The following is a 22,189-nucleotide window of genomic DNA, read 5'->3' as shown; positions in this document are numbered from 1 at the left end:
TAGTAGCACAGAGCCGCACAGCAATTCTGCTTTTCAGTGAAGTGCATGCAGAACGTTATTTTTTATATTTTATTTCAAATGAATCAGTACATATGATCGTTCACTACAACTTTTGCTGTGGATTTTGTTTTCAGAAGTAATTAGCAGTTTTGGAATTTGGTGAGAAAACAAGAGCCATTGCCTCTATTTTTGCAAAACGTCCCCTAGGATATTGAGCGACCATTCAGAACAAAACTGCGGTTTATTTCTTATTCTAAAAGATGGAACATGAGGTTACAGTAGGTCCTAATATGCCAATAACATAACAATTTTCTGAAAATAATTTTTTCAAAATGTTACACAAAATTCATTATTATGTTCTATCATTCTCACATGGCATAAAATTATTGCTTGGTCAGGATTAGCCTGTCAAGGGATTTTGCCCTGTTTCCTATAATATTTTAAAATATATGAGCTAATGTTTCCTGTGAGGACAGGTAGATAGGAAGAGCTATTTACTTTCACTGAAAAAGCCCCACAGTTTTGCCTCCCTATACATCTTACTATGCACAGATATAGTAGTATCAAGGTGGCATTCATTACGGATGGCAGGATAGAGTGCTAAACACCAGACAGTTTAACATGTCAGAAGCCAGCACAGCTGCCCAAGGAAGCAGCACCCTGTCGTCTTCCCTGCCCATCACTCCATCCTTCCCACCGCACTGCTTCCTCCCCGGGCTGCTCAACAAACCGGGGGGGGAAACGATCACCACCCCTCTGCGGTGGCTTCGGGAGAACAGCGCAGTTAGTGCAGATATCCATTTGACACTGCAAAGTTAAAGAGTACGTGTTACACACGTATAAGGGAGGAAAACCAAAACAACAGAAATACCTTAAAAATAAAAAAGTAAAAAATCCGTGTTCAGAAATCCAATTAGAGAATTTGTTAATATTAAGTGAAGAATCTTGTCTGCATGAATTTCTCAGTGGATGGTATAAACAGCATATACTTAAATTTGTCTAAGTCATTCATATCAGTTACAACAGCGAAGAGAAAACCCTGTGTTTCCTTAAGCAACTTCACATTCAGGTGGGAGCATCCCCACCACTGCCTTTGGGACTCCACAGCACAAGTGTTAACACACCACAGCTGTCTCAGTCCTCACCTAATTCTTTCTTTTAAAACTGTAGCATCAAGCTTCCTCAGTTCTTTAAAATCTGTTGTCTCTAAGGAATATTGGGAGGGATTAGAAGGTATACAGAATTTATGGAATAAATTACAATCCATCCAATTCTTTCAATCATCTTGAGATGGAAACACCTCAGAAATAGTGTGAGCGACCCAAGGAGGAATCTCCTGACTCCATGAATAAGCTTAAGATTTCATCTCATAATTCAGACATAGGAGGGGACAGTTGTTCATTAATTCAAAGAAAAAAAAAATTTTAAAGTGAGATAATTTCTATCCTTCTTCATAATTTTAGATAGAAAATAACTATTCAACAAGAGCTATCACATGAAGCAGCCCAAGAATATATGATGAATTTATCCTCTTTTAGGAAGGCTGATCAAGTGATGACAATTCCCTACAGTGTGATAGCATCTGAATACTATACGTACACATTTTTAAGGATATCAGGAATACAGAAGAAAAAATAGCAGTATATGTTAGTTATTTCTATACTGTGTCTAGTACTCACTGATCTGGCATTGCAATAAAATATGATTTGAGAATACCTGCAATGCAAAGTATAGTAAAAGTCTTTTAAATAAGCTAAAAGGTAGAAGTTTAATTGTAATTGATTTTCTATTCAAAGATGATGCTTATCAAATCATGCTGCAGGCATGAACCTCCACAGAACAGTCATGTAATGTTTTCTTTTATTGGCAATTGAGTCATCTTCAATACTTGTTAGCAACTTGCTTCTAATGCCATAAGATACCTGTATTAAAGTAGATATTTTATTAAGAATTAATACTACAGGATCAAACTCATTAAATTTACTCTTATGATAAAGTCAATATTTGTTTTAGGGAGGTATTTTTCTTATAGAGGCAGATACAGACTGCTTACACATGGCCTAAGGAACAAGTATCTCCATTTTCTCCTCTTAAAACATTAGGCAAGAAATCTAATAGAATCATTAGTTCTCCTCTTCAATCACTCTTCCATAGGTCTTAAATGATTTTGCACTGTTTGCCACAGTAATAAAAGAAATGGGAACATGCAAGTGATTTATTCCAGGTCTTGAAACCTACTTTTGCTAATGCAATGTACATACAGTGCCAACCAATATAAAGCCATTTCAATCATCAGATGCTTTGAAATGCAAGTTATTTCAGGACAACCGGCAAAGCGTCTCAGTGGAACTACATTTGTGCCTCTCAAATGAATCAGTACATATGATCATTTACTATAATTTCTACTGTCCATGAGAACTCAGGCTTGCTCCTGCCTTGGACTTTTTCTTTTTAACTATTGCCATAAACAACAAAGAATTTCAACGTTGAACATTCTAAGAGATGACAAACGCAGCCTACCTGTGAGATCAGTTCCTTCTGGAAAGATGAGGAGTTGTAATGGTTCACGAATATCACAGAAATAATCCAGCATTTTTTCAAAGTGACTCTTGTCATCTTCCCACTTTCTCTGAATGAAAACAAAGGCAGCAACCTGCATCGCCCAGCCTAAAGTTTAAAAAATACACCTTTAGTAACATTTCACTCTGATACTTCCACAGTGTCTGTTATTCTAAAATACTGTATCAATTGTGTTAGACACAACATTTTATTTGCTGCCCACCTATCCTCACTTCTGATTAAGAGCACTTAGCTGCCTTGTAAAAGGAGTGTTGTACAGGAAGCAAAAGAATGCATAATCTAAATAAATAAATCTAAATAAATGGCTACTGTTTTGCAAAATTCAAGTTACCAGAGTTAGAAAAGCTTTCCAGGAGAGCAAGAATAGAGTCAATGCTGTCATGAAAGGATGTTATAGCGACATGGGTGTCAGTCTCTTTTCCCAAGTAACAAGCGATAGGACAAGAGGAAACAGCCTCAAATTGTGCCAAGGGAGGTTTAGACTGGACATTAGAAAAAATTTCTTCACTGAAAGGGTTATCAAGCACTGGAATAGGCTACCCAGGGAAGTGGTGGAGTCACCATCCCTGGGGGTATTTAAAAGATGTGTAGATGTGGCATTTCAGGACATGGTTTAGTGGTGGACTTGGCAGTGTTAGGTTTATGGTTGGACTTGATCTTAAAGGTCTTTTCCCACGTAAATGATTCTATGAGTCTATGAGGTGAAGTATTTAAAACCATGGCCCTCACTACAATATCCTTAACCACTGCAACACTGATGTGCTCAAGGGAAGGTGCTGCCCCTACGGACAAACATCTCAGCAATGCACTGCAGGATAAAAGAAATCTGCATTATATAGAGGTAGTTGTCCTTCGTATTGCATGTTAACCATGTGCATTGTGCAGAAAATATCTATTGCTTCGAGGGCTTTATTACATATACCTACTTATAATTTTCATTACTAATAGAAGAAAATACAAAGTTGTTCTTTACATCTGATTATAGAAAAATTTGATGTATATCCATTTGTTTGTATTAATACACAAGACAACTGTGCAGATTTACAGTCTGACATCAAACCAAGAATGTAATGCAGTTAAATAAATGAAACTGTTTCTGAGCCTGCAGGTCAGGGGTCACAGGCCATTATCTTCAATAAAAGTTCTTAGCTTTTTTGGCAAAATTTAGCGTACAGGGTATCACATAATATTAGAAGTTCTGTCCACTAGTTCAGACAGCAGGATGAAAAATCATGGCTACAGTTCCACCACATGTCTGTCATGCTCCCTTCTTAAACACAGCTCGGAGGAGCATGACACTGCCTTACCACTGTACTTGGCTAGCTTGTATCTCATCAGAAAACCTGCAAATAGATATTCCACATCAAAGAGAAAACATCACAGCTTCCCATTCTCCTCTTTGCTCACCACAGTCCTCAAAGTCTGTTTTTCCTTTCCTGGTGACTTAGAGCATGTTATTCTTGCACTTTATTTCAGTTCCTCTTTACAGGGATTCCTTTCTATTCTGTCCCTGGCAATATCTTACAAGGAGCATATGCTAGAAAATCACTTATTAAAGTCACCAGTTTTTAAACCAACTTCATAAATCAGTCAGCCTGGATAATGCATTAACCAAGCTGCATAATCTCTTCTGTATTGGTTAGGAACGTTAATTGTATGCTTAAAGATTTGTAACCTGTATCGTGGGGTAGGTACTTTTTATTTTTAAATCAGCTAAACAGATGGAGCATGCATAACTAACATGCCTTCTGCAATCTGGACCTAATGAGTCTCAGATATTCAGATAATTAATGATATCCAGATAACTGCATACTGGAAGTGGTTATATGAATTAAGAAAAGAAATGCCCAGAATGCAGTCTCAGCAAATCTTTTCAAATTTGTACGCTGTACTTGTTAAAAACCTTCTGTAAATAAAACTAAACTTTGACCACAACATTTTATGTGCATCTATGCACATATCATATTCCCACATCTGCAGTGCCAAGAAGTATTGGTACAGCTTTATTAACAGAGACTATCCATGTTTAAACAAATCATTTGCAGGAAAAAATAAAGGTTAACTTCAAAGTAACTGAAAAATAACTTACATAATTTAACTATGCTTTCTTCTGGCATTTAATCATCTCCTACTGCTACAATATATTTCACTACAATGATGCAAAACCAGTATATTAAATTGAACTAATCAGGGCTTCATATTCACATTTGTCATTGTGTTATATAAAGAGGACAGCCTTTCATACCAAACATTGCCAAATACCAAATGGTGCCATGGGATTCAGTTCCTCTAGAAGATACATGGAGATGGAATGAAGCCACATCAGGGGAAGTTCAGATTGGACATCAGGAAAAGGTTCTTCACTGAGAGGGTGGTCAGTCACTGGAACAGGCTCCCCAGGGCAGTGGTCATGGCACCAAGCCTGTCAGAGTTCAAGGAGCATCTGGACGACACTCTTAGTCATATGGTTTAGCTTTAGGTAGTCCTGAGAGGAACAGGGAGTGGGGGTTGATGATCCTTATGGGCCCCTTCCAACTTGACATACTCTATGATTCTATGATACCTCATCTGAAATCAAGTTCATAAAAATGGACACAACAAAGGAAAAAAGCCCTGTAAGCGGAAACAGAGATGCCTTGTACCGTACCATTTACAGCTCTGAGAATGTAGATGCTCCATGGGACAGAGTGGAAAAATACATAGAGATTAGGAAAGTTGTGCTGTAGTTTTGGTGTTTTCCAATCATTCTTACCTCTCAGCCCAGACCTTTTGTATGTTTTATGTACCCTAGACACTACACCTACATTAGTTTATGCAAAACCTGTACTGTGCTAAACCATTTTATTGTGTGGTATCACACATCAGGCCCAAATTATTCAGTCCCTGTGCTCTCATTGCAGCAGAGTCTGCAGTAGGCAGAAAGAAAGTGTCCTGGTTTCGGCTGGAATAAAGTTAATTTCTTCTTAGTAGCTGGTATAGAGCTCTGTTTTGGATTTAGGATGAGAATAATGTTGATAACACACTGATGGTTTAGTTGTTGCTAAGCAGTGTTTATACTAAGTCAAGGACTTTTCAGCTTTTCATGCTGCCCAGCCAGCAGTGGCTGGGAGTGCACAAGAAAGTGGGAGAGGACACAGCCAGGACAGCTGGCCCAAACGAGCCAAAGGAATATTCCACACCATATTACAACATGCCCAGCCTATAAACTGGGGTGAGTTGGCCGGGGGGGGCACCACGGCTCAGGGATTGGCTGGGCATTGGTCAGTGGGTGGTGAGCAATTGTATTGTGCATCACTTGTTTTGTATATTCTCAGTAGTAGTAGTAGTAGCAGTATTTTACCTTCCTTCTCTGTCCTATTACAGTGTCTTTATCTCAACCCACAACTTTTACTCTTTTTTCCCCAATTCCCTCCCCATTCCGCTGCAGCAGGAGGGGGGGAGTGAGCGAGCAGCTGCGTGGTGCTTAATTGCCAGATGGGGTTAAACCATGACAGAAGGGACACGAGCAGCAAAATAAATGCTCACTTGGGAAGCCTGTTGATACTTTCCCAGGTCAGCAGCTCCTTAGAGTGATTTTAGTCCATAACAGAGGGAGCATGGAAAAAACCTCACTGTCAGATCCCACGCTCTCCCCTACCTTTCTTCATGTAGCACAAGGGTTTAAATTATATGGAAACTTGCATACAAACTCTTTCTAGCAATCATTCTTTAACAGCACTGTGAACATCAAATTACAAATACCTTTAGCTACTAAGAAAGCTGCTGCTTGGGTGACTTGTATTTTACCCAACTAAACTGCCTTAAAGCAGAGGATATAGTGCAGTAGTTTCCCATTCCTGTCCTAAGTGGTGGTGTTATATATGGGCTATGAAAAATTAAACAGTAATGTAATGACAGTAGGGTGTCAGGGAGGAGGAAAAAAGAAAGAGAGGGAAGGGAGTTGGGAGGCATCCAGTTTTTAAAATAAACAACAGGTTTGATTTTTCTAACCCTTCCAATAGATAACATCCAGTGTTCTGGAAGAATTTTTCTATCTTAAGTGTATATCTAATTAGATAACACAGTCCTGACGGCTCAAATAAGAACAGATTATCTAACTAATAATAAAGGACCCAGGTTTTCTTCCCCACTTACCCCAGCACAGTGCACCAAACTATTTTACCATCTATGAAAGCGAAGAACCTTCCACATTTGCTCAAGCTTTAAGGCCTCCGGTGAAAGGCAACAAAAACATGAATTACTGCCTTCAACCAAAACCTTGGTCCATGCACCAATAGGAGGGAATGCCTGCTGTTTACATGTCTCACCATCCCACCAGATTCAAGCAGGAGAGGAAACCCAGAACAGGCTTGCAGACACATGCCTTTGAACAAAGCAAAAGCAGCTCTCGCTCTGATTTCCATTCCACTGTGCGTCTGCATTGTGCTGCCGGAAGAACAACATGAACAAGTCCGAGGCATGACGTGGGATCCAAATGGGAATGCACAGAGAAACAGGAGTAATTCAGAAAAGCAATGGGCAAAATGAAAGGTTTTGCTAATCAGCAAGATTTATGAATAAGCAGCAGAAGGAAGTACCTTCTCACGTGCAGCCTGCAGTGAAACACGCTGTTCAGTTAATTATTGTTAAGTTTAGGTCAACATATTGTTCAACAAAAGTAATTACATTTTGCTCTTTTTGCACAGCATTTTTAGTTGTCTAAAAGCTCCTGGGCAACAGGAATTTTCCTAGCAAAGGCAGCAGTTACTTGACTGGGGAAAAATGGTTGCCTGTTGATTTGCAGATTCTTGAGAAATCGATTACAGAAACACGGCAGAGAAAGAGTGAAGCTAAAGAAATCATAATAATGCAACTCCATTTCTTTGCTAAAATACCCAAAATGTTGGTTCCTACAAGACTAAATAACATCACTTGGAAAAGTACTCAAAAAGCACCACACTGCACAGCCCTTGTTCAAAATTACAAAACAGCAGCACAAAAACCTACTAGGTAGAGTAGCTAGCCACACTGACCCTTAATCAACTTTTCAGAGCTGAAAAAATAAAAAAGGCAAATTCAAATATCAAGTAACACATACACGCTAATGATATGTATTTATCAGGACATAATTCTAACACAGAAAAAAAAATTACACTTACACAAAAAGGAAAGCCTGCTATTGAACTAGAGAAATGTGCTGTACGTAAGAATTTCCTTACTGCCTTGGGGATAAAGCAAATTATACCTTATGCAGGGTGAGAATTTGCAGCATTGTATTAAAAACGCTAGCTGTAAGCATAAAGCTTTTTAAATTTTAAGACCCTGCAGTTCTATTTTCCCCTCCCCAAAATCCTTTAAAATAAAATTAAACTTGAAGCTGAAATTTCTTAAATGTGTTTTCATTGCAAAGGTAATTTGGGAGTAAGTAGATACTAGGGATGGAGGTGGCAATGAAGAAAAGAGAGAAAGAAGCAAGTTGTAAAAAAAAAAAAAAAAGTCTTTGTTTGGTTTTGTATCACAACTGTATGTACATTTCCATAAGTATCTCAGAAATTAGATATCCTCAAAAATGTCATGTCTCTAAGAGGAATATTACGGCTGCACCCCCCCAACCAAATTTAATACATTATTCAAAACTACAGAAACAAGTAGAAAAGTAGAAGGCCTAACTGGGATTTCGTTATTATATTCATTCATCCTCCTTCTTTTCTTCTACTGTATTATTCACTGGTTTTTCATAGCATTATCTTGGTCAAAAATAAAAGCATTATTCAGTGCACCTGTATTCAACAGGGATCTGGTCCTGATCACAGCTTTTGAGGCAAAAGGGAACCAGACATCTAGGCTTAATAGGGGAAATCACTCAGAAGCACATGATCCCACTGTATACAAATAATTGGGACCATTAACAGTTTGTTATTCCAAGTGTTTTGATGTATAAAATATCCACAAGGTAACAACCCCATAATTCTGAATGTTCCTTATTTCAAAGATCTGTAGGTATTGAAAAGAAGTTAGAACATAGAAAATCACACAGGAAGCCAGGGCTTAAAGTTACTATGTATATACACTGTTAAGTTTTCATCAGCTAAACAGGTTTCCACAAATTCAATCAGAATCCACCAATTTACTGGTTTTTTTCTAGATAGTTTTATGTCTAATAACCCAAAGAAAGTGAAAAGAATTTTTACATTTAATGTAATGGTTTGAGTGCACAAACTAGGAAAATAAAGAAAGAAATGCGTCTTGAAATAATCCTGTAAAGCACAATCTCTGCTCCTGGCAAGTTTTTTTTAACCATGCTCATTTCCAGTAATGTAGTTCATAGGAATATAATGAATTGAACAACTACCATCTGATTTGGTGAATTATTTGAGCAATTACAAAACTAGCTAACAGATAAAATTCACAAATATAGATTCACAGTAGCATTCCTAATTTTATAGTGAAACATCTGATTCAGTCTATTTATTCATTTGATTCAATCTATTTGGAAGGTGTCTATTTAAACACCAGTATGCTTTTGCTATTGCCTTGCCCTATCAGACTCTGAACATTACTTTAATCTACATCTGTGTTTAAATTATTTTTATGGTCACGTTTGTGTTGTTCAGACTACATATTTCATACATATATATACCACATAGTCTACTTTTTACTTGGACAGAATATCATCTCTTCCAATGTATGTGAAGCCTAAACCTTTTTTCTTACTAAAAAAAACTTGAGCGAACAAACAGCAATGTTAGAAACACAGAATTTTAAGGTAACTGAAACAAAGAAAAATATTCTGGTTTTGCTCTGATCAGTTTTACGTTTGATCTCCCATAGTTCTCATGCATTTGTTTCAGAACCAAAATATTCTAAATTTTGTATTTAAGTCACATTCAAATTTTAACACTTTCTGTATTTCCTTTGCCCTGCTTCATTCTCTTACAGAAGAATACAGTATATTCCAGTAGAAATCTCTGCTTTAGCTTACTGTTTATTTATAATACAATTAGAAGCTTCTTCAAACAATGTTTACAGTATGAGATTCCCTTGTCACAGCAATAACCATGTTGTCAAAAAGCTAGTCAGATACAGCGGCCTATATCTTAGCTGTGAAAATTTAACTGTGAAACCTTCTAGAAAGGATATTCCATTGAAAAATTGGTATCTCTCAGCCAATACACGCACAAAAAAAATGTGAAAGTATGTAGGAAAAATCATTACAGTAGTAGCAGGATATATATGTATATAAAGCACCCAGACAAAGGTATACCATGCTCTTGGAAAGTATTCTTTAAGTATTCAGTCCCTTAATCACAGATCAGAAAGATGCTATTTGGACACTTCATACTTAAATATTCATTCTACTTCCTAAATTATACCATTTTTATAGAATATGGACAATCAGATTAACTCTACCATTGTATTAGTGCTACTTACACAAAATCTTTGCATTAAAACGCTATAAATGCCATTAAGGAACATTAAACCTATTCAGTTACAATATCCATCTTAAAATAACTCTTCAAATTTGATTTAATGTACTGTGTAAAATCAGAATAACGTAACATCACTCAAAACTAAAGCAAAGGCTTAAACCTCTAGGATGGCTGGAAGATTGCTTTTTCTAATGCATTTTAAAAATACAGCAATACAGTGAAACAGCACATGAAAACCTAAGTATTAAAAAATGTGAGTCTTGCCCAATACATATCTGGAGAAAAGCCCCACATCATTCCAGAATCATCAAAGACAAAAAAGAAACAACTTCTGGCTGTTAGAAAGCGGAGAAGAACGAACAGGCCCTACCAAACAGTCCGAGTCTCTCCCATGGTTGTGCCATCTTAACTACAAGTCAGAAACAGTGAGAGATTTTACAATTCAATACCTCTTTGTAGGCCTGCATCCTCTTCAGATGCCCCATCTCCTTATGGGGGGACTGTGAAAGTAACTCAGCCTGATGAGCTGATCCACACAGATGCTGCATAACCCACTGATAACGGCAAAGGAATGTAAGTCGGGAAAACATGCCATCCTAATTCTGCTGTTATTTGTTCTGCGAGCTTGGACAAAATAACCACTCCCTTCATCACTTGTCGTTTGTAAAATGGGGAGAACGAGAAAGATTAGCATTTGATCTCACTCTTTTGATGTGCGTTTTGGAGAGGCAAAGGGGGTGGAGAGAAAATGGAGTCCTTATTATATAGTAAGGATAAGGAAAGTTTTAATGGAAGACAGGCTACTGTCTTTTTGTATTTCGCTCCCCGCCCCCGCCCTGACAGAGTTGGGAGAATTTCTGTGGTATACTTCTGAAAACACTCCTATTATTCCCTTCGTGGAAGAGCCAAGCTGGGAAACAGCAACCTCAGTCTTTTCTTCCCTACAAAAAATGCACGTAGAGTTACAGCCAAATTAAGCTGCATTTTTGCTCCAAAGTAATAATCCTTCCCTCAACACTTAAAACTTCTTCAAGAGAGTCTTCACTGTGAACAACTGGTAGAATAACAATTGTGCTTTCCATTAGAGAGCATACTTTTCAACTTCTACTTTAAAAATCACGTAGGATAACAACTCTAAGGTAATTAAGTCTGGCAGCTCATAATTGAATTGCTAGAAGACAAAATGTCACAGCTCCTCAAAACTCTCATTTCAATCTATTTTAACATAACAAAGTCGCTTGAGACATGAGCTATACTAGAAAGTTCAAGTAGGTTACACTTTTAATTTCTTAAGCCAATATGCTCTATTGATAAGAATTTGAATGCAAATCCAGCCATAACCTGAACAAAGACGCTTTATGCCAAAGTATTTATATCCCACCTACGGAAGTAGCTGTGGCAGCACAAACACTTCCATGCCAATACAAACGCGTACAGATTCCCCGCAGCGTGCTGCTTTAACTATACTCCAATTGAGTTAAGTGCTAAAATTTTTTAGGCTTAGCGATACCAATATTTTACTTCATGGTAGCTGATCCATCATAGCTGTCGGTGTGCATGCTCTTAGCCCGTGGCAAAGGCAGGATAATTTGAGTTGTTTTGCCCTGCTTCACTGAAAACTAAGATGACTCAAATTACTTTGAATTTGCTTCAGGCGAAGCTCACACACACAGACAGCTATAATAGATCAACTGACGTGCAGTAAAAGATTGGTGGGGCTAAGCCCAGTGCTGAAATAGAGCACAAGTCCTTTTTTTTTTATTTTCTCCTGGCACTTAACAAGGGCCGAACCGAACTTAAGCCTTTGAGAGCTACAACACGAATGACCAGACAAGTGAAAAACAACTAAAAAACTCCTGCATCTTGCAGTCTTTTCAAGAGCAATGTTAGCCACAGAATAACTTGAATACAGAGATGAAAATCTGGACAGAGTTACCTGGTTATCTCTGCTCCTAACTACTCCAGGTTTGCCTGCTTTGCTTATTCTCCTTTTTCCTTTATCACCTTGTCCTTTCCTAACCTGTTCCTGCCCCAATACACTCCAGCTGTAATTCCCTGCTTTACCATCCTCAGTGAGCCTTCTTAAAAATGGTAAGCCTTCAAGATATGTCCATCAACGGTGCCTGCGCTTGTACACTGAATTACAGTGTTATTAATCTTTTCCATCAGCATTAAGCAAAACCAGGGTGAATATCAACTCATGTAGCAGCCATGCACTGACACTAACCCCTTTGGTTACCCTCTCTCATTTTTTCCATTAATTTACTAAACCCAAATTTTCATTTATTTTTCATGTAGATGTTGAGGCACTTTTAACCATTAAAATCCAAATATTACTGCAAGCCAAGCAATAATTAAAATCCTATTTAAAACAACGAACACGTGTGAATTGTCCTTCATTAAAACACAGCTCTACTTCCAGTGAAGTCTTACTGGTTCATATCACAAGGCTTTTACGAATGAAACTAATGAGATAAAAACTTAAAAGGATGTAATTAACTTCTAGTGATTATCTGGTCATCTGACACGACTGTGTATGTTCCTTGGTACCTACTCAAACAGTATGTATTCCACAGTGTATGCTGAACAAAATTGTATCATTGTCTGTATCACTTCTGACGCTATTCCTTATTAATTTGAGAATAGGTGAGAATATAAATTGTTCATATCTATTACAAGTAGTGTAGAGAAGTCCTGTCTTGTCAGACTACGCAGGAAACTGTCAATGCCATTAGAAATTCTCCTTGAAAACCGACACTGCAGAATGTGTCAATAGTTTCTGATGATGTCAGATGAGAAACTGCAGCAACAGCTAAGAGCAGAGTAGCGCTCCCTTGAGATGCCAAAGTTGGCAACTTGTACTGAAACGCTGCAAGAATGTTTCTGAAATTGAGATTACTGAAATGTAATACCTCTTTTTGAAAACTTTACTGCACACAATTTATCAAGCCAAAGCTACGGTTCCAGGAAGAAAGGACCATCTGTTTTTCTTTGGGCTTCTTTTTTTAAGGCTCACCTTTAATCAATTTAAAGTCTTTCATACACTGGAATGCAAAGAATTAATAACTTAAGAACTAGGTAAGTGACTCAATGCTTCTCCTTGAAACACTGACTCCTCTGATTTTAATTATAATTCACTAGAAAATAACTGCCTATTTGTAAATACAGACTCATTAAATCTGATACCTTTACACTTTTAACCTACAAAGGGGGTGACAAGGACTCTGGATCTATTTGCATTCCAAGCTTTGCCCTTCACCTACCATATATACCACTTGGATCAGTATAATCTCTCATACACCTATTTTTACACCCCAACTGGGATAATATGTATAAACGACAAAGGTACAATGCTTAATACTTGCAAGGTTTTCAGCAACATGGAAATTAAAGGGCTGCATTATAAACCTTATCTTACACATAACTTTAAATTAAATGCTTGCAAAAAAAAAAAAAAACCAAAAACCAAAAGCAATACAGTATATTCATTCAAATATTTCTCAACCTCAAAGCAAAATTACCATTAGGTAAAGAAGTTCCATTTAGCCAATATATCAATACTTCCATAATCCTATACTTCTAAATATATATACACAACTAAATTCATATAAATATATGAAAAGATGAAACTGAAAGACATGATGAAAGTAGCTGTTTTAATTTCCACAAATAATATACCTTAAATGATCAACATCTAAAGTGTCAACTATAGCTGCAGTGAACTGAAACTGTCTAGTTGTTTTCCAAGTTATCTTCTTGCCTTTACAAGCCCACAAAATAAACAAAACTTTTAAGTGAAACCACTGGACACAATTTACCAAAACCAAAAGCTGACAAACACCTATTAAAAGGCTATCGCATAACACAGCAGGGCCATTACAGACAAGTAGGAGAAATTCTACTCTTACTGATAAGATTCAGGGTTGTCCACTTTGGACATCATTTTCTGCTATATCACTGCAACACCAAACTTCATACAGATTCACAATTAAACCTTATCCGTCAATCTTAATTTCATCCAAGAGTCTCATTTTCCAACTCTCCCCTAATTACGTGGCTATACAGAATACTTTATTTTTGCATGAATCTGCCATCCAAAACACAGGCTGACTGAACATAGAGACACTATTTCTAAGGCCTCTTTTCAGATATACTATGGTAGAATAGAAGCTGAACATTTATGATTTTAGACTATCAAATTGGCTTGAGTAAAGGACATAGTTTAGCTGGATTCCTCTCCTGTGACTAATAGCATTAGCAGTCTACTAAAAAATAAGCTAAAATTCACAGTACTGCAATCAAAGTACTCAAAGCCCATATATTGTGGAGGGTGCTTAGGCATCTGACATATAAATAGTGGTTTATAACACCAGATCCAGGCAACCAATCTACTGCCAGAAATTGTCGTCCTGCAACACAAACAACAGGAGTCAATGACTGCCTGTGCCACCTCTACCATCACAGCCCACAAAGTGAGGTATGAGCCCAGAATTTCATTAGTGGCTTAAGCTACTATGTCAGACTATGAACAAAGACAGCATCGTGGTCTGCTAACACTGACCTGCTACGGCTCCACTTACCTGAGCCTACTCATTAAATCTATTAGATGTGCTCAGTTTATGCACTGAACTCAGAACTGGGAGGGGCAGGGAAAATCAACCTCTTGACAACTCCCGACACCCTTTCAGGAACCAAATTTTGCCAAGCATAACATAGCATCCAAGCCTCTGGAGCTACCTTCCCATTTATTAAAGGCATTAACGAGCATACATACAAATGTTTTGTTACAAAAAAAACCAAAACAAAACAAAACCCCAAAAAACCACAAAAAGCTACTTTTGAAGAGATAAACCTATGAATCTTCCAGATTATAGTCCTGATTATCTTCCATCATTGCTTTAAAAAGTTGCATTTGCAGCTGATTCCAAGATTTCAAAACATCTCTGCTGTATTATCAAGATAAAACATTTATCTAAATACATATTTTCTCATTTCCTGTAATGTTAAAAGAGATGTCTTTTGTCAAGTAAAATTGACCTTCGTGTTTGACTGTTACGGAAAAAGTATGTTACCTAGTTGCAGTTCTTACTTAAGAGGAGTAAAGGCCCAGCAAGTGAATGCAATAACAGTGCAACAATATGAGAGTTCCTCTGTATGGAATCCTGCCAAAATTATCTGTTCAGATAAATGGCCTGACAAAAGGGAACCATAAATAAGGTTACTCTTTCGACATCATAAAGTTGACGCATATCCTGCCCTAGCTAGTTTTGTATAAAACAGCAAATAAATCTAAGAGATAAATAAAACACAGAGATGCTTTTATTTCAGATAAGTCTGCCTATTTATTCAGAAACCATTTGTGCTACAATTTTTGGCCTATCTGAAATGATTTCTCTGAGTATGTGCAACTCAGATCTGTTTCTAGACTACATCACTATAAATACTGATTATTTTATATCCTGTACAGCTTTTGTGTAACCAAGTTCAGTTTAAAACTACAGTTATTAAAATGAAGCATCAACTTTGCAATTGCCTACAGGGCTTTTTTTTTTTTTTTTTTTTTTTGGTAATCTTCTCAATGGTATAAATTGGATAACAAAGAAGCTTGATGAGAGCGTTTGCAATGTGCGGTGAAATAGCACCAAACCCAAAGTGTTGAAAGAGACTTTGAAAAGACTTTTTTCACAATTTTGAAGAAAGCCTTCACTATATATAGCAGAAATACTTTTACCTATAAGCAACAGCAGCACATGTAGTATCTTTAAAAAGAAATGCTTAAGCGTGTAGACCAGGCGTCCTCTGGGAGATTTATGGTTTAATTGCTCAGTATGCCGTATTATTTTACACAAGTTTTTTTTTAAAAATACTGAAACAGAATTTAAACCTAGGGCATTTAACAGGGTATGAACAGTGCCAGGCAAAATTTAAACACGTTTTCCTTTTGAATTAAAGGGTTTAGTCACCTACCAAATCCTGGAATGCTTTTGAGACTGGATTTGAGACAGATTTTTTCAAGTCTGAGGTAGCTGTATCGCAGCAGGCAGTTCCACAGGAACATCCAGTCCATTCGTGTGCGATGGTTCATGATAATGACACTCCTTTCTCCAGGAACAAATCCGTCACCAGTGACAACCACCTTGGCACCAAACACCATTTCCAGCAAGGCCTAGAAATAATATCTCAATATTATGGCTTTACTCCCAAAAGAAAAGCACCAGCCCATTAGCAATAAAAATTACATCATTTTACTTATTCACTCACATTATCACTGGTAAGCAAACTTCTGACTGTTTTCTAATAAAGCAGCCAGCTTTTCCACAGTAACACTGAGCTGTTTAATGGAAGAGGAAACAACAATTAAATAGCACTTCTTAAAAAGCACTCTTTTACAATCAATGTCCAACATTAAACTTGCTTTTCCCTAGTTTTCCCAGAATACTATCACGTAGGAATAGAAGGGAATCAGTATGGATTATAACTTGGTAGGTAATCTAAGGAGAGACTGGCTGCACAAATAATCTATTGCTCAATATTGTCAGGGCTGGGAAGGCATCAGAAGCTGCCTTGCTTTCTGCTTGGGTCCAAGTGGTCAACGTGTTTGTGCTTAACTTCCACCTGCAAAAATGGCTAGAACCTGATGGCAGAAAGAGCAGCTGAGAGAGAGAAATCCCAAACAAGCCGGAACACAGTACAGGGAAGTAGACCTAGGTCTGTCCAGCTCTACAGTGCTACCTTGAAGCCTGGGCCTCCACCCCACAATTAGCAGAAAGCATCAACCACCAAGCACTGGTACACATATCATCTACAAAATGCCGTCCCAAAGCATGGAATAAGCCTCAAACGTGGAAGGACACAAACAAGGAGCTGGGCACGCAGCTTTCTTGATTTTGCGTAAACAGCCAGTGATGCTAGAAGTTCACATATAAAACATGTTTCTTGCTTTACCTGCTACATGTGGCTCTGACGGGTCAAGTTATAAAATCATAGGTCAGTGGTTTATCAGAAGGAAAAAGCAGGCAAGAGCTATGAGCCAAGTTTAAGAGGGCCTGGTTTCATAACCTGGACAGCTGGACCATAACCGTATAACTAGACTAGTTGTATATAATATCAGAGCCCAACAGCATGCTCTAGCCATGTTCACGCCACATGCAAATTAACTACTGGAAATGGTTTCTGACCCATGACCATTCCCAAATCATGCAGGGAAGTGTATGGAAGAGTGCTGCCTGGTTACAGCAAAAGACCAGGACCAGGTAAATAATTCAAACATACAGATGGCTGAATGCTAGTGCCTTGCAACCTTTTAATAGCTAGAGGAAACACAGTGGAAAGGTACAAAATCCCAAGGAACAGGAGGCAGACAACAGATACTACCTCAAGGTATGACTTGAGGCCCTAAGGTCAGGGCCACTGGCAGGACACTGTCCAACCCAGTTAGCACAGAAAAAGAAACCACCAAAACATGATTGGACATCTATAGGAATAAACTTTACATTTGGCCTTAACATAAAAGAATAGAAGCACTTCAAATTACCTCCTTACCTTCTCTTCCCCATTCTTCCTCCAGAAAAATACAGAAAAAGAGCAAAGTCTGGGAATTTAAACAGAGCTCTAGGAAGTAAAACAACTTTCTGTTCTGTTCGTATTTCTGCCACCTCTGTGCCACAGAACCTCAAAGAACACAAATTCTTCAGTTTAAGTCACCTGTAAAACTGGAATGACATTCTCACAACCACAAATGGCTTGAGATCTCAGAATGAAAAGCACTGTATGTGCCAAATATTAATACTATTAAGAAACTCAGCTCACTATAATTCTGGCAAAGGTGTTGCTATCAAGAGTAACTATGGACACTTCAAAAGCAGAGCAGGTCGTATAGCTCAAAATGGTAAACAGTTATCTTTTCAGAAAAGAGAGAAGCAGCCTTTTTTTGATAGTTTAATAAGAATCTTATTACATATTTAACATCTAGTTAAACATAATAATGAACAGATGTTCTGTTCTACGTACCTTAATGCTAGTATAAGCCAAACTAAACTGAAACAGTTAAGACCAACCTCACCGCCCCATCCTGCTGACTCTGCTAGAAAGGAAATAATATGTGGCAGAGGAGTGAGGAAGGTGGAAGTTTTACATCACAGAGGTCAGGGTCAGAGCTTCCCCATTGGGAGTCCAACTGGTCCAACATTAGTTTATTGTTTGGAGACACAAACCAAAGTACCTGCTTCTCCTGAACAAGAATGCAGTAAGCATAAGGACAGAAAACTAATGCAGACAAGGTCTCAGCCTCAAAAAGTTTGGGTGCAAAATGTTTTTGAGACCCCTTTCCTGAACCTAAATCTCCAAGATTCTTACAAGACAGAATCCTTTTCACAAAAACATTCAAATTATTTGGTTTAGGTCCAGTGTGGGCTGAAATCATACTTCTAGATTGCAAAAGTCATCACAAACTAGTTGTAATAATCCAGAATTATAAAGCCCAGGCAACTAATCAAATAAAAGACCAGTATTGGATTTTGGGGAGTTTGCAATTTTAGAAAAATTGGGAGACAAACAGAGAAAGGGTCGATTCTGTGACACTAGCAGTACTCAGCTAAACTTCATCATGACAAGAAATAACAATACCTCTATTCCCTTTACTGGTAATTATTTCTTCCCTCCTAATTTCATCTCATTTAGTAATGATGAAAAGGACAAAAGTTTTAGAACATGAAACAGCTCACACCCCCTTAAAACACAGAAGACAAACAGAGAAAGCAGAAACTATTTGATATGTAATAAAGATAAATCTTCCTTTATGCCACAAGATACTATTTCTGCACACCAATATAGTGTTTTACTTCAGAAAAAGTTAAACAAATCTTTAAAAGGCCTAGAGGAACAAAGTCCCTTGGTTTTTAGAGAATGGATGAGGAGACAGAACCCATTCATACCATCTTTTCTCTGGAACAATTCAGGGAAGAGCTTTGTTATTGATTTCCAGACTCCTATAGCTCTAAAGGTGATGCATTATAAGTGAGGAAGACTTCATTTCTAAGGGAAGTTCTTTTTCACCTGAAATAATTTATCTCTAATTCAACTACAAGGACTAAATTCTAAAAGGATTAAGTAAGAGAACAGTGAAGGTCAGCAACAATGTACCAGACAGTGAATAATTTTCCTAATTAGATAGTTGGAGCACAGTCGAAAGGAAGAGTTTATAAGACAACTCATTTAGGAAGTTTGTAATTTAAAAAAATCCGCCTGCTTATAGTGCTTCACCTACTCTTCTCTGATCAGCATCTAACTGACACTAGATGGAGATGTCACGAAAAGGCCTTTTCAAGAGTACAATTAAGACATGGCATTAGCTTACATATAAATTAAACTGTGGAAGAAGGGGCTATGGACAAGCCCACAATCAACAACACTGAGCTAAAACCTAAGTCTCCACAGATACTAAGTGTGTTAAGGCCTGTTTTGACAAAAGCGTAAAAAACTTTAAAAAAATAAAATAAAATAAAAAGCATTAGTCAGCAAACTAAATCATGGTATTACAAACAGTTGCCCAGAACTTGCCTCAAACTGCAACTTACCACTGGGAGCGTGAGCCAAGTGGCCACAACACAATCGGTGATCCAGCGATACCAGGCCGGTGAGATAAACATCAAAGGTAGAAAAGGACCGAGCATGAATATACTTCCAAAAAAACTTCCCAAGAATAGTGCAAGTACAAAGTATATCCCTTTCCATGACACCATGGCTCTGAAAAAGAAAGTTGGCATTATGTTAGAGAGATAAACTGGAAGTAATTACATAACTCTTCCAAGTCCGTAAGTCCAGTCTGAGGTAATATTCAACCCCCCCCCTTTTTTTTTTCCATGGCTAACAACACATGATGAAAGTAAATGCAACCAAAATATTCTACCTCACAAGCAGCAGTAAGAGAATGACTTTATAAACACAATGTTTTGTATGGAGCATTGGGATATTAAAGAGGCCATAAAAGTATCAGCTACTTCATCATTTCCTCCACTACAATATGTAGTTTCACACTAAAATCTTCAGCAAGCTATTTTTATTATCCAAAGGTACAAACGAGCTATATAAGAGAACACCTGTTATAGTAAACTTTTCAGCCATTATCTTCGTCACTGGCAAAGTACTAATGTTAGCGTTCTCTGAAGACAGGGAACTTTGCTTTTCTATTTCTCCATTTTGTTTCTTCTTGCTAAACACAGTGTTGCAGAAACTCATCTTCCCCACCTAACAAGGGTCTACGTGTGACCTCCTTCAGAAACCACTCAAACCTTGCGAGACTGGTCAACCATTTCAAGCACCAGCTCCCTTTTCATCACAACAGGGCAGGGAAGCAGCAGCTGAAACCTCCCGACTCACCCTGGCTTAGGGACTTCGTGACTTTCTGAAGTTTGCTGTACTTCAACTGTCCTTTTCAGTTATTTTCCAACCTATTCCACCAAAAAGCCAAGAGCCTTTGGTTTTTAAGACAGTAGTCTAGACTTGAAATATTTCAGTGTCTGTGCTATCAGCTAGACTCCTTTATTATAAATTGAAATGTACAGTGCATGGTGCTTCTTAATGCATTATGGCAGAACCCTCAGCAATCCTCCAAGCATTTGTAATAGCTACAAGCTTTCACAATTTAGCGACTACTACCAGCTATGACAAAGCAAATGTGGAAATATCAATTCTCTAAATTAGGGCCTAAAAATAGACTGTTTGCATCTATTTAGGACTCAAACAATTGTTTATAAAATCAAAGGTTAAGTAGAAGTCACTTTTCAGTCACTTTACTGAATTCCTTTTTTGACAGGCTATTTTAGAAATTACAAGAGCTCAGATAGACAGGACTTCAGGACAAGAAAAACAGGAAGCTGGTGTTTTTAATTTTAAAATGAGCAATGGAAAAGTAATCCATTAAGCCTTGTGTACTGTAACATACATGATTTATCTCAAGCATGTTTTGTTCAATGTCCATAGCAATGTTTGCACAGCAAAGTATTCCAAAGTCAAGAAATGGCAGTGCTAGCATTGCTAGCACATGAATTTGCTTCTGCTCCTCCATGTTGACAAATAACAAGAACATAGCTCTATTTTGGATACTTTTCTGTTTAAACAATTTCCTAAACTGTACATATTTGGAGGAAGGCCAAGAGAAGAGGCCACGCAAATTTGTTAATGAAAGAAGGACACAGGAAGCTGTATTTAGCCCGACTTCTGCAGCATAGCAAAAAAAAAGTAACACTAAATACAAATGTTTGCTGATAGCTATTATGTCGTGGTTTAACCCCAGCCAGCAACTAAGCACCATGCAGCCGCTCACTCACTCTATCCCAGCTGAAACCAGGACCGTATATCAGGAAGATTTTAACACAATAACATTTGAATTCAAACAAATACACATTATTTACATCCCTGAGTATAAAGTCCTCTCTTTCCTGCCAAAAGCAGGAACTAAATAACCAGCTGTCCACATATGTACACACTAAGTAGGATCAATTTTGACATATCAATGGATCCTTGAAGAGCACTGCACTGAAGAAACAATGCTCCAACTGCCACCTTCTATTTGTTACTGCAAACCTGCCTGGGGAAAGTCCGAAATAAAGGTAGCAGAGGACAAAAGAAAAAAAAAAAAAACAAACAGAGAAGGACAGAAACAACAGAAAGGGCAAAGAAAATCATTAATAGCAGCAGGACTAGAAGAAAAGGCCGCCTTCTGACATATCAAGATTTGAGACCTACTACAAAAGGCAGCAGAGTGGATTAAAATTCAATGTGCTTGACCTAATAAAACATTTTTTAGGAATACACACAGGGAAACAACAAGAAAGATCTATGGGCAGCTTTCAAACAGGTAAAACCCACTAGCAGACACAGAACACAAGTTTATTTAGCTTCAGCCAGCCACTCCGGTCCTCTGCGAGGCTGCTCAGAGCCACCAGTCATCGAGTCAGACGCAATGACATCCTCCAGACAGACACCCTGGCTCCAAGCAGCTGCGGGACAACACAGAGGCACACGTTCCAGTTCCAAGTATTTGACTTCTACACACAGGTAACCACAGAGTTAATGAGACAAGACATCGCTCTGTCATCCTCCCAAACTCTTAGGAAAGCAGTGTAGGTCACTTATGTACAGGCTGAGCTTTTCACAGTTTACACTGCTCTCTCCCTCAAATTATAGCACAGAGCCAAAAT

General features: G+C 37.8%; 1 protein-coding gene across 13 annotated transcripts in view; it reads right to left on the bottom strand.

Annotated features, from left to right (window-relative positions):
• The window catches only part of LCLAT1 (lysocardiolipin acyltransferase 1), a 121,196-nt gene that overhangs the window by 60,645 nt on the left and 38,362 nt on the right, over positions 1–22,189 (bottom strand). For 8 of the 13 annotated variants that reach the window (XM_030035390.1, XM_030035392.1, XM_030035391.1 and 5 more), the window contains 3 exons: positions 19,565–19,733; positions 15,957–16,155; positions 2,521–2,667 (listed from right to left, as the gene is read on the bottom strand). In XM_030035390.1, the coding sequence (XP_029891250.1) occupies positions 2,521–2,667; positions 15,957–16,155; positions 19,565–19,729 (511 nt within the window). In that variant the 5' untranslated portion in view covers positions 19,730–19,733. The remainder of the gene's footprint in view (positions 1–2,520; positions 2,668–15,956; positions 16,156–19,564; positions 19,734–22,189) is intronic. The other 5 variants (XM_030035400.1, XM_030035399.1, XM_030035396.1 and 2 more) reach the window with 2 other exon arrangements.

This window comes from Aquila chrysaetos, chromosome 13, assembly GCF_900496995.4.
Source record: "Aquila chrysaetos chrysaetos chromosome 13, bAquChr1.4, whole genome shotgun sequence".
NCBI lineage: Eukaryota > Metazoa > Chordata > Aves > Accipitriformes > Accipitridae > Aquila > Aquila chrysaetos.
This window is presented reverse-complemented; position numbering and strand designations above follow the sequence as displayed.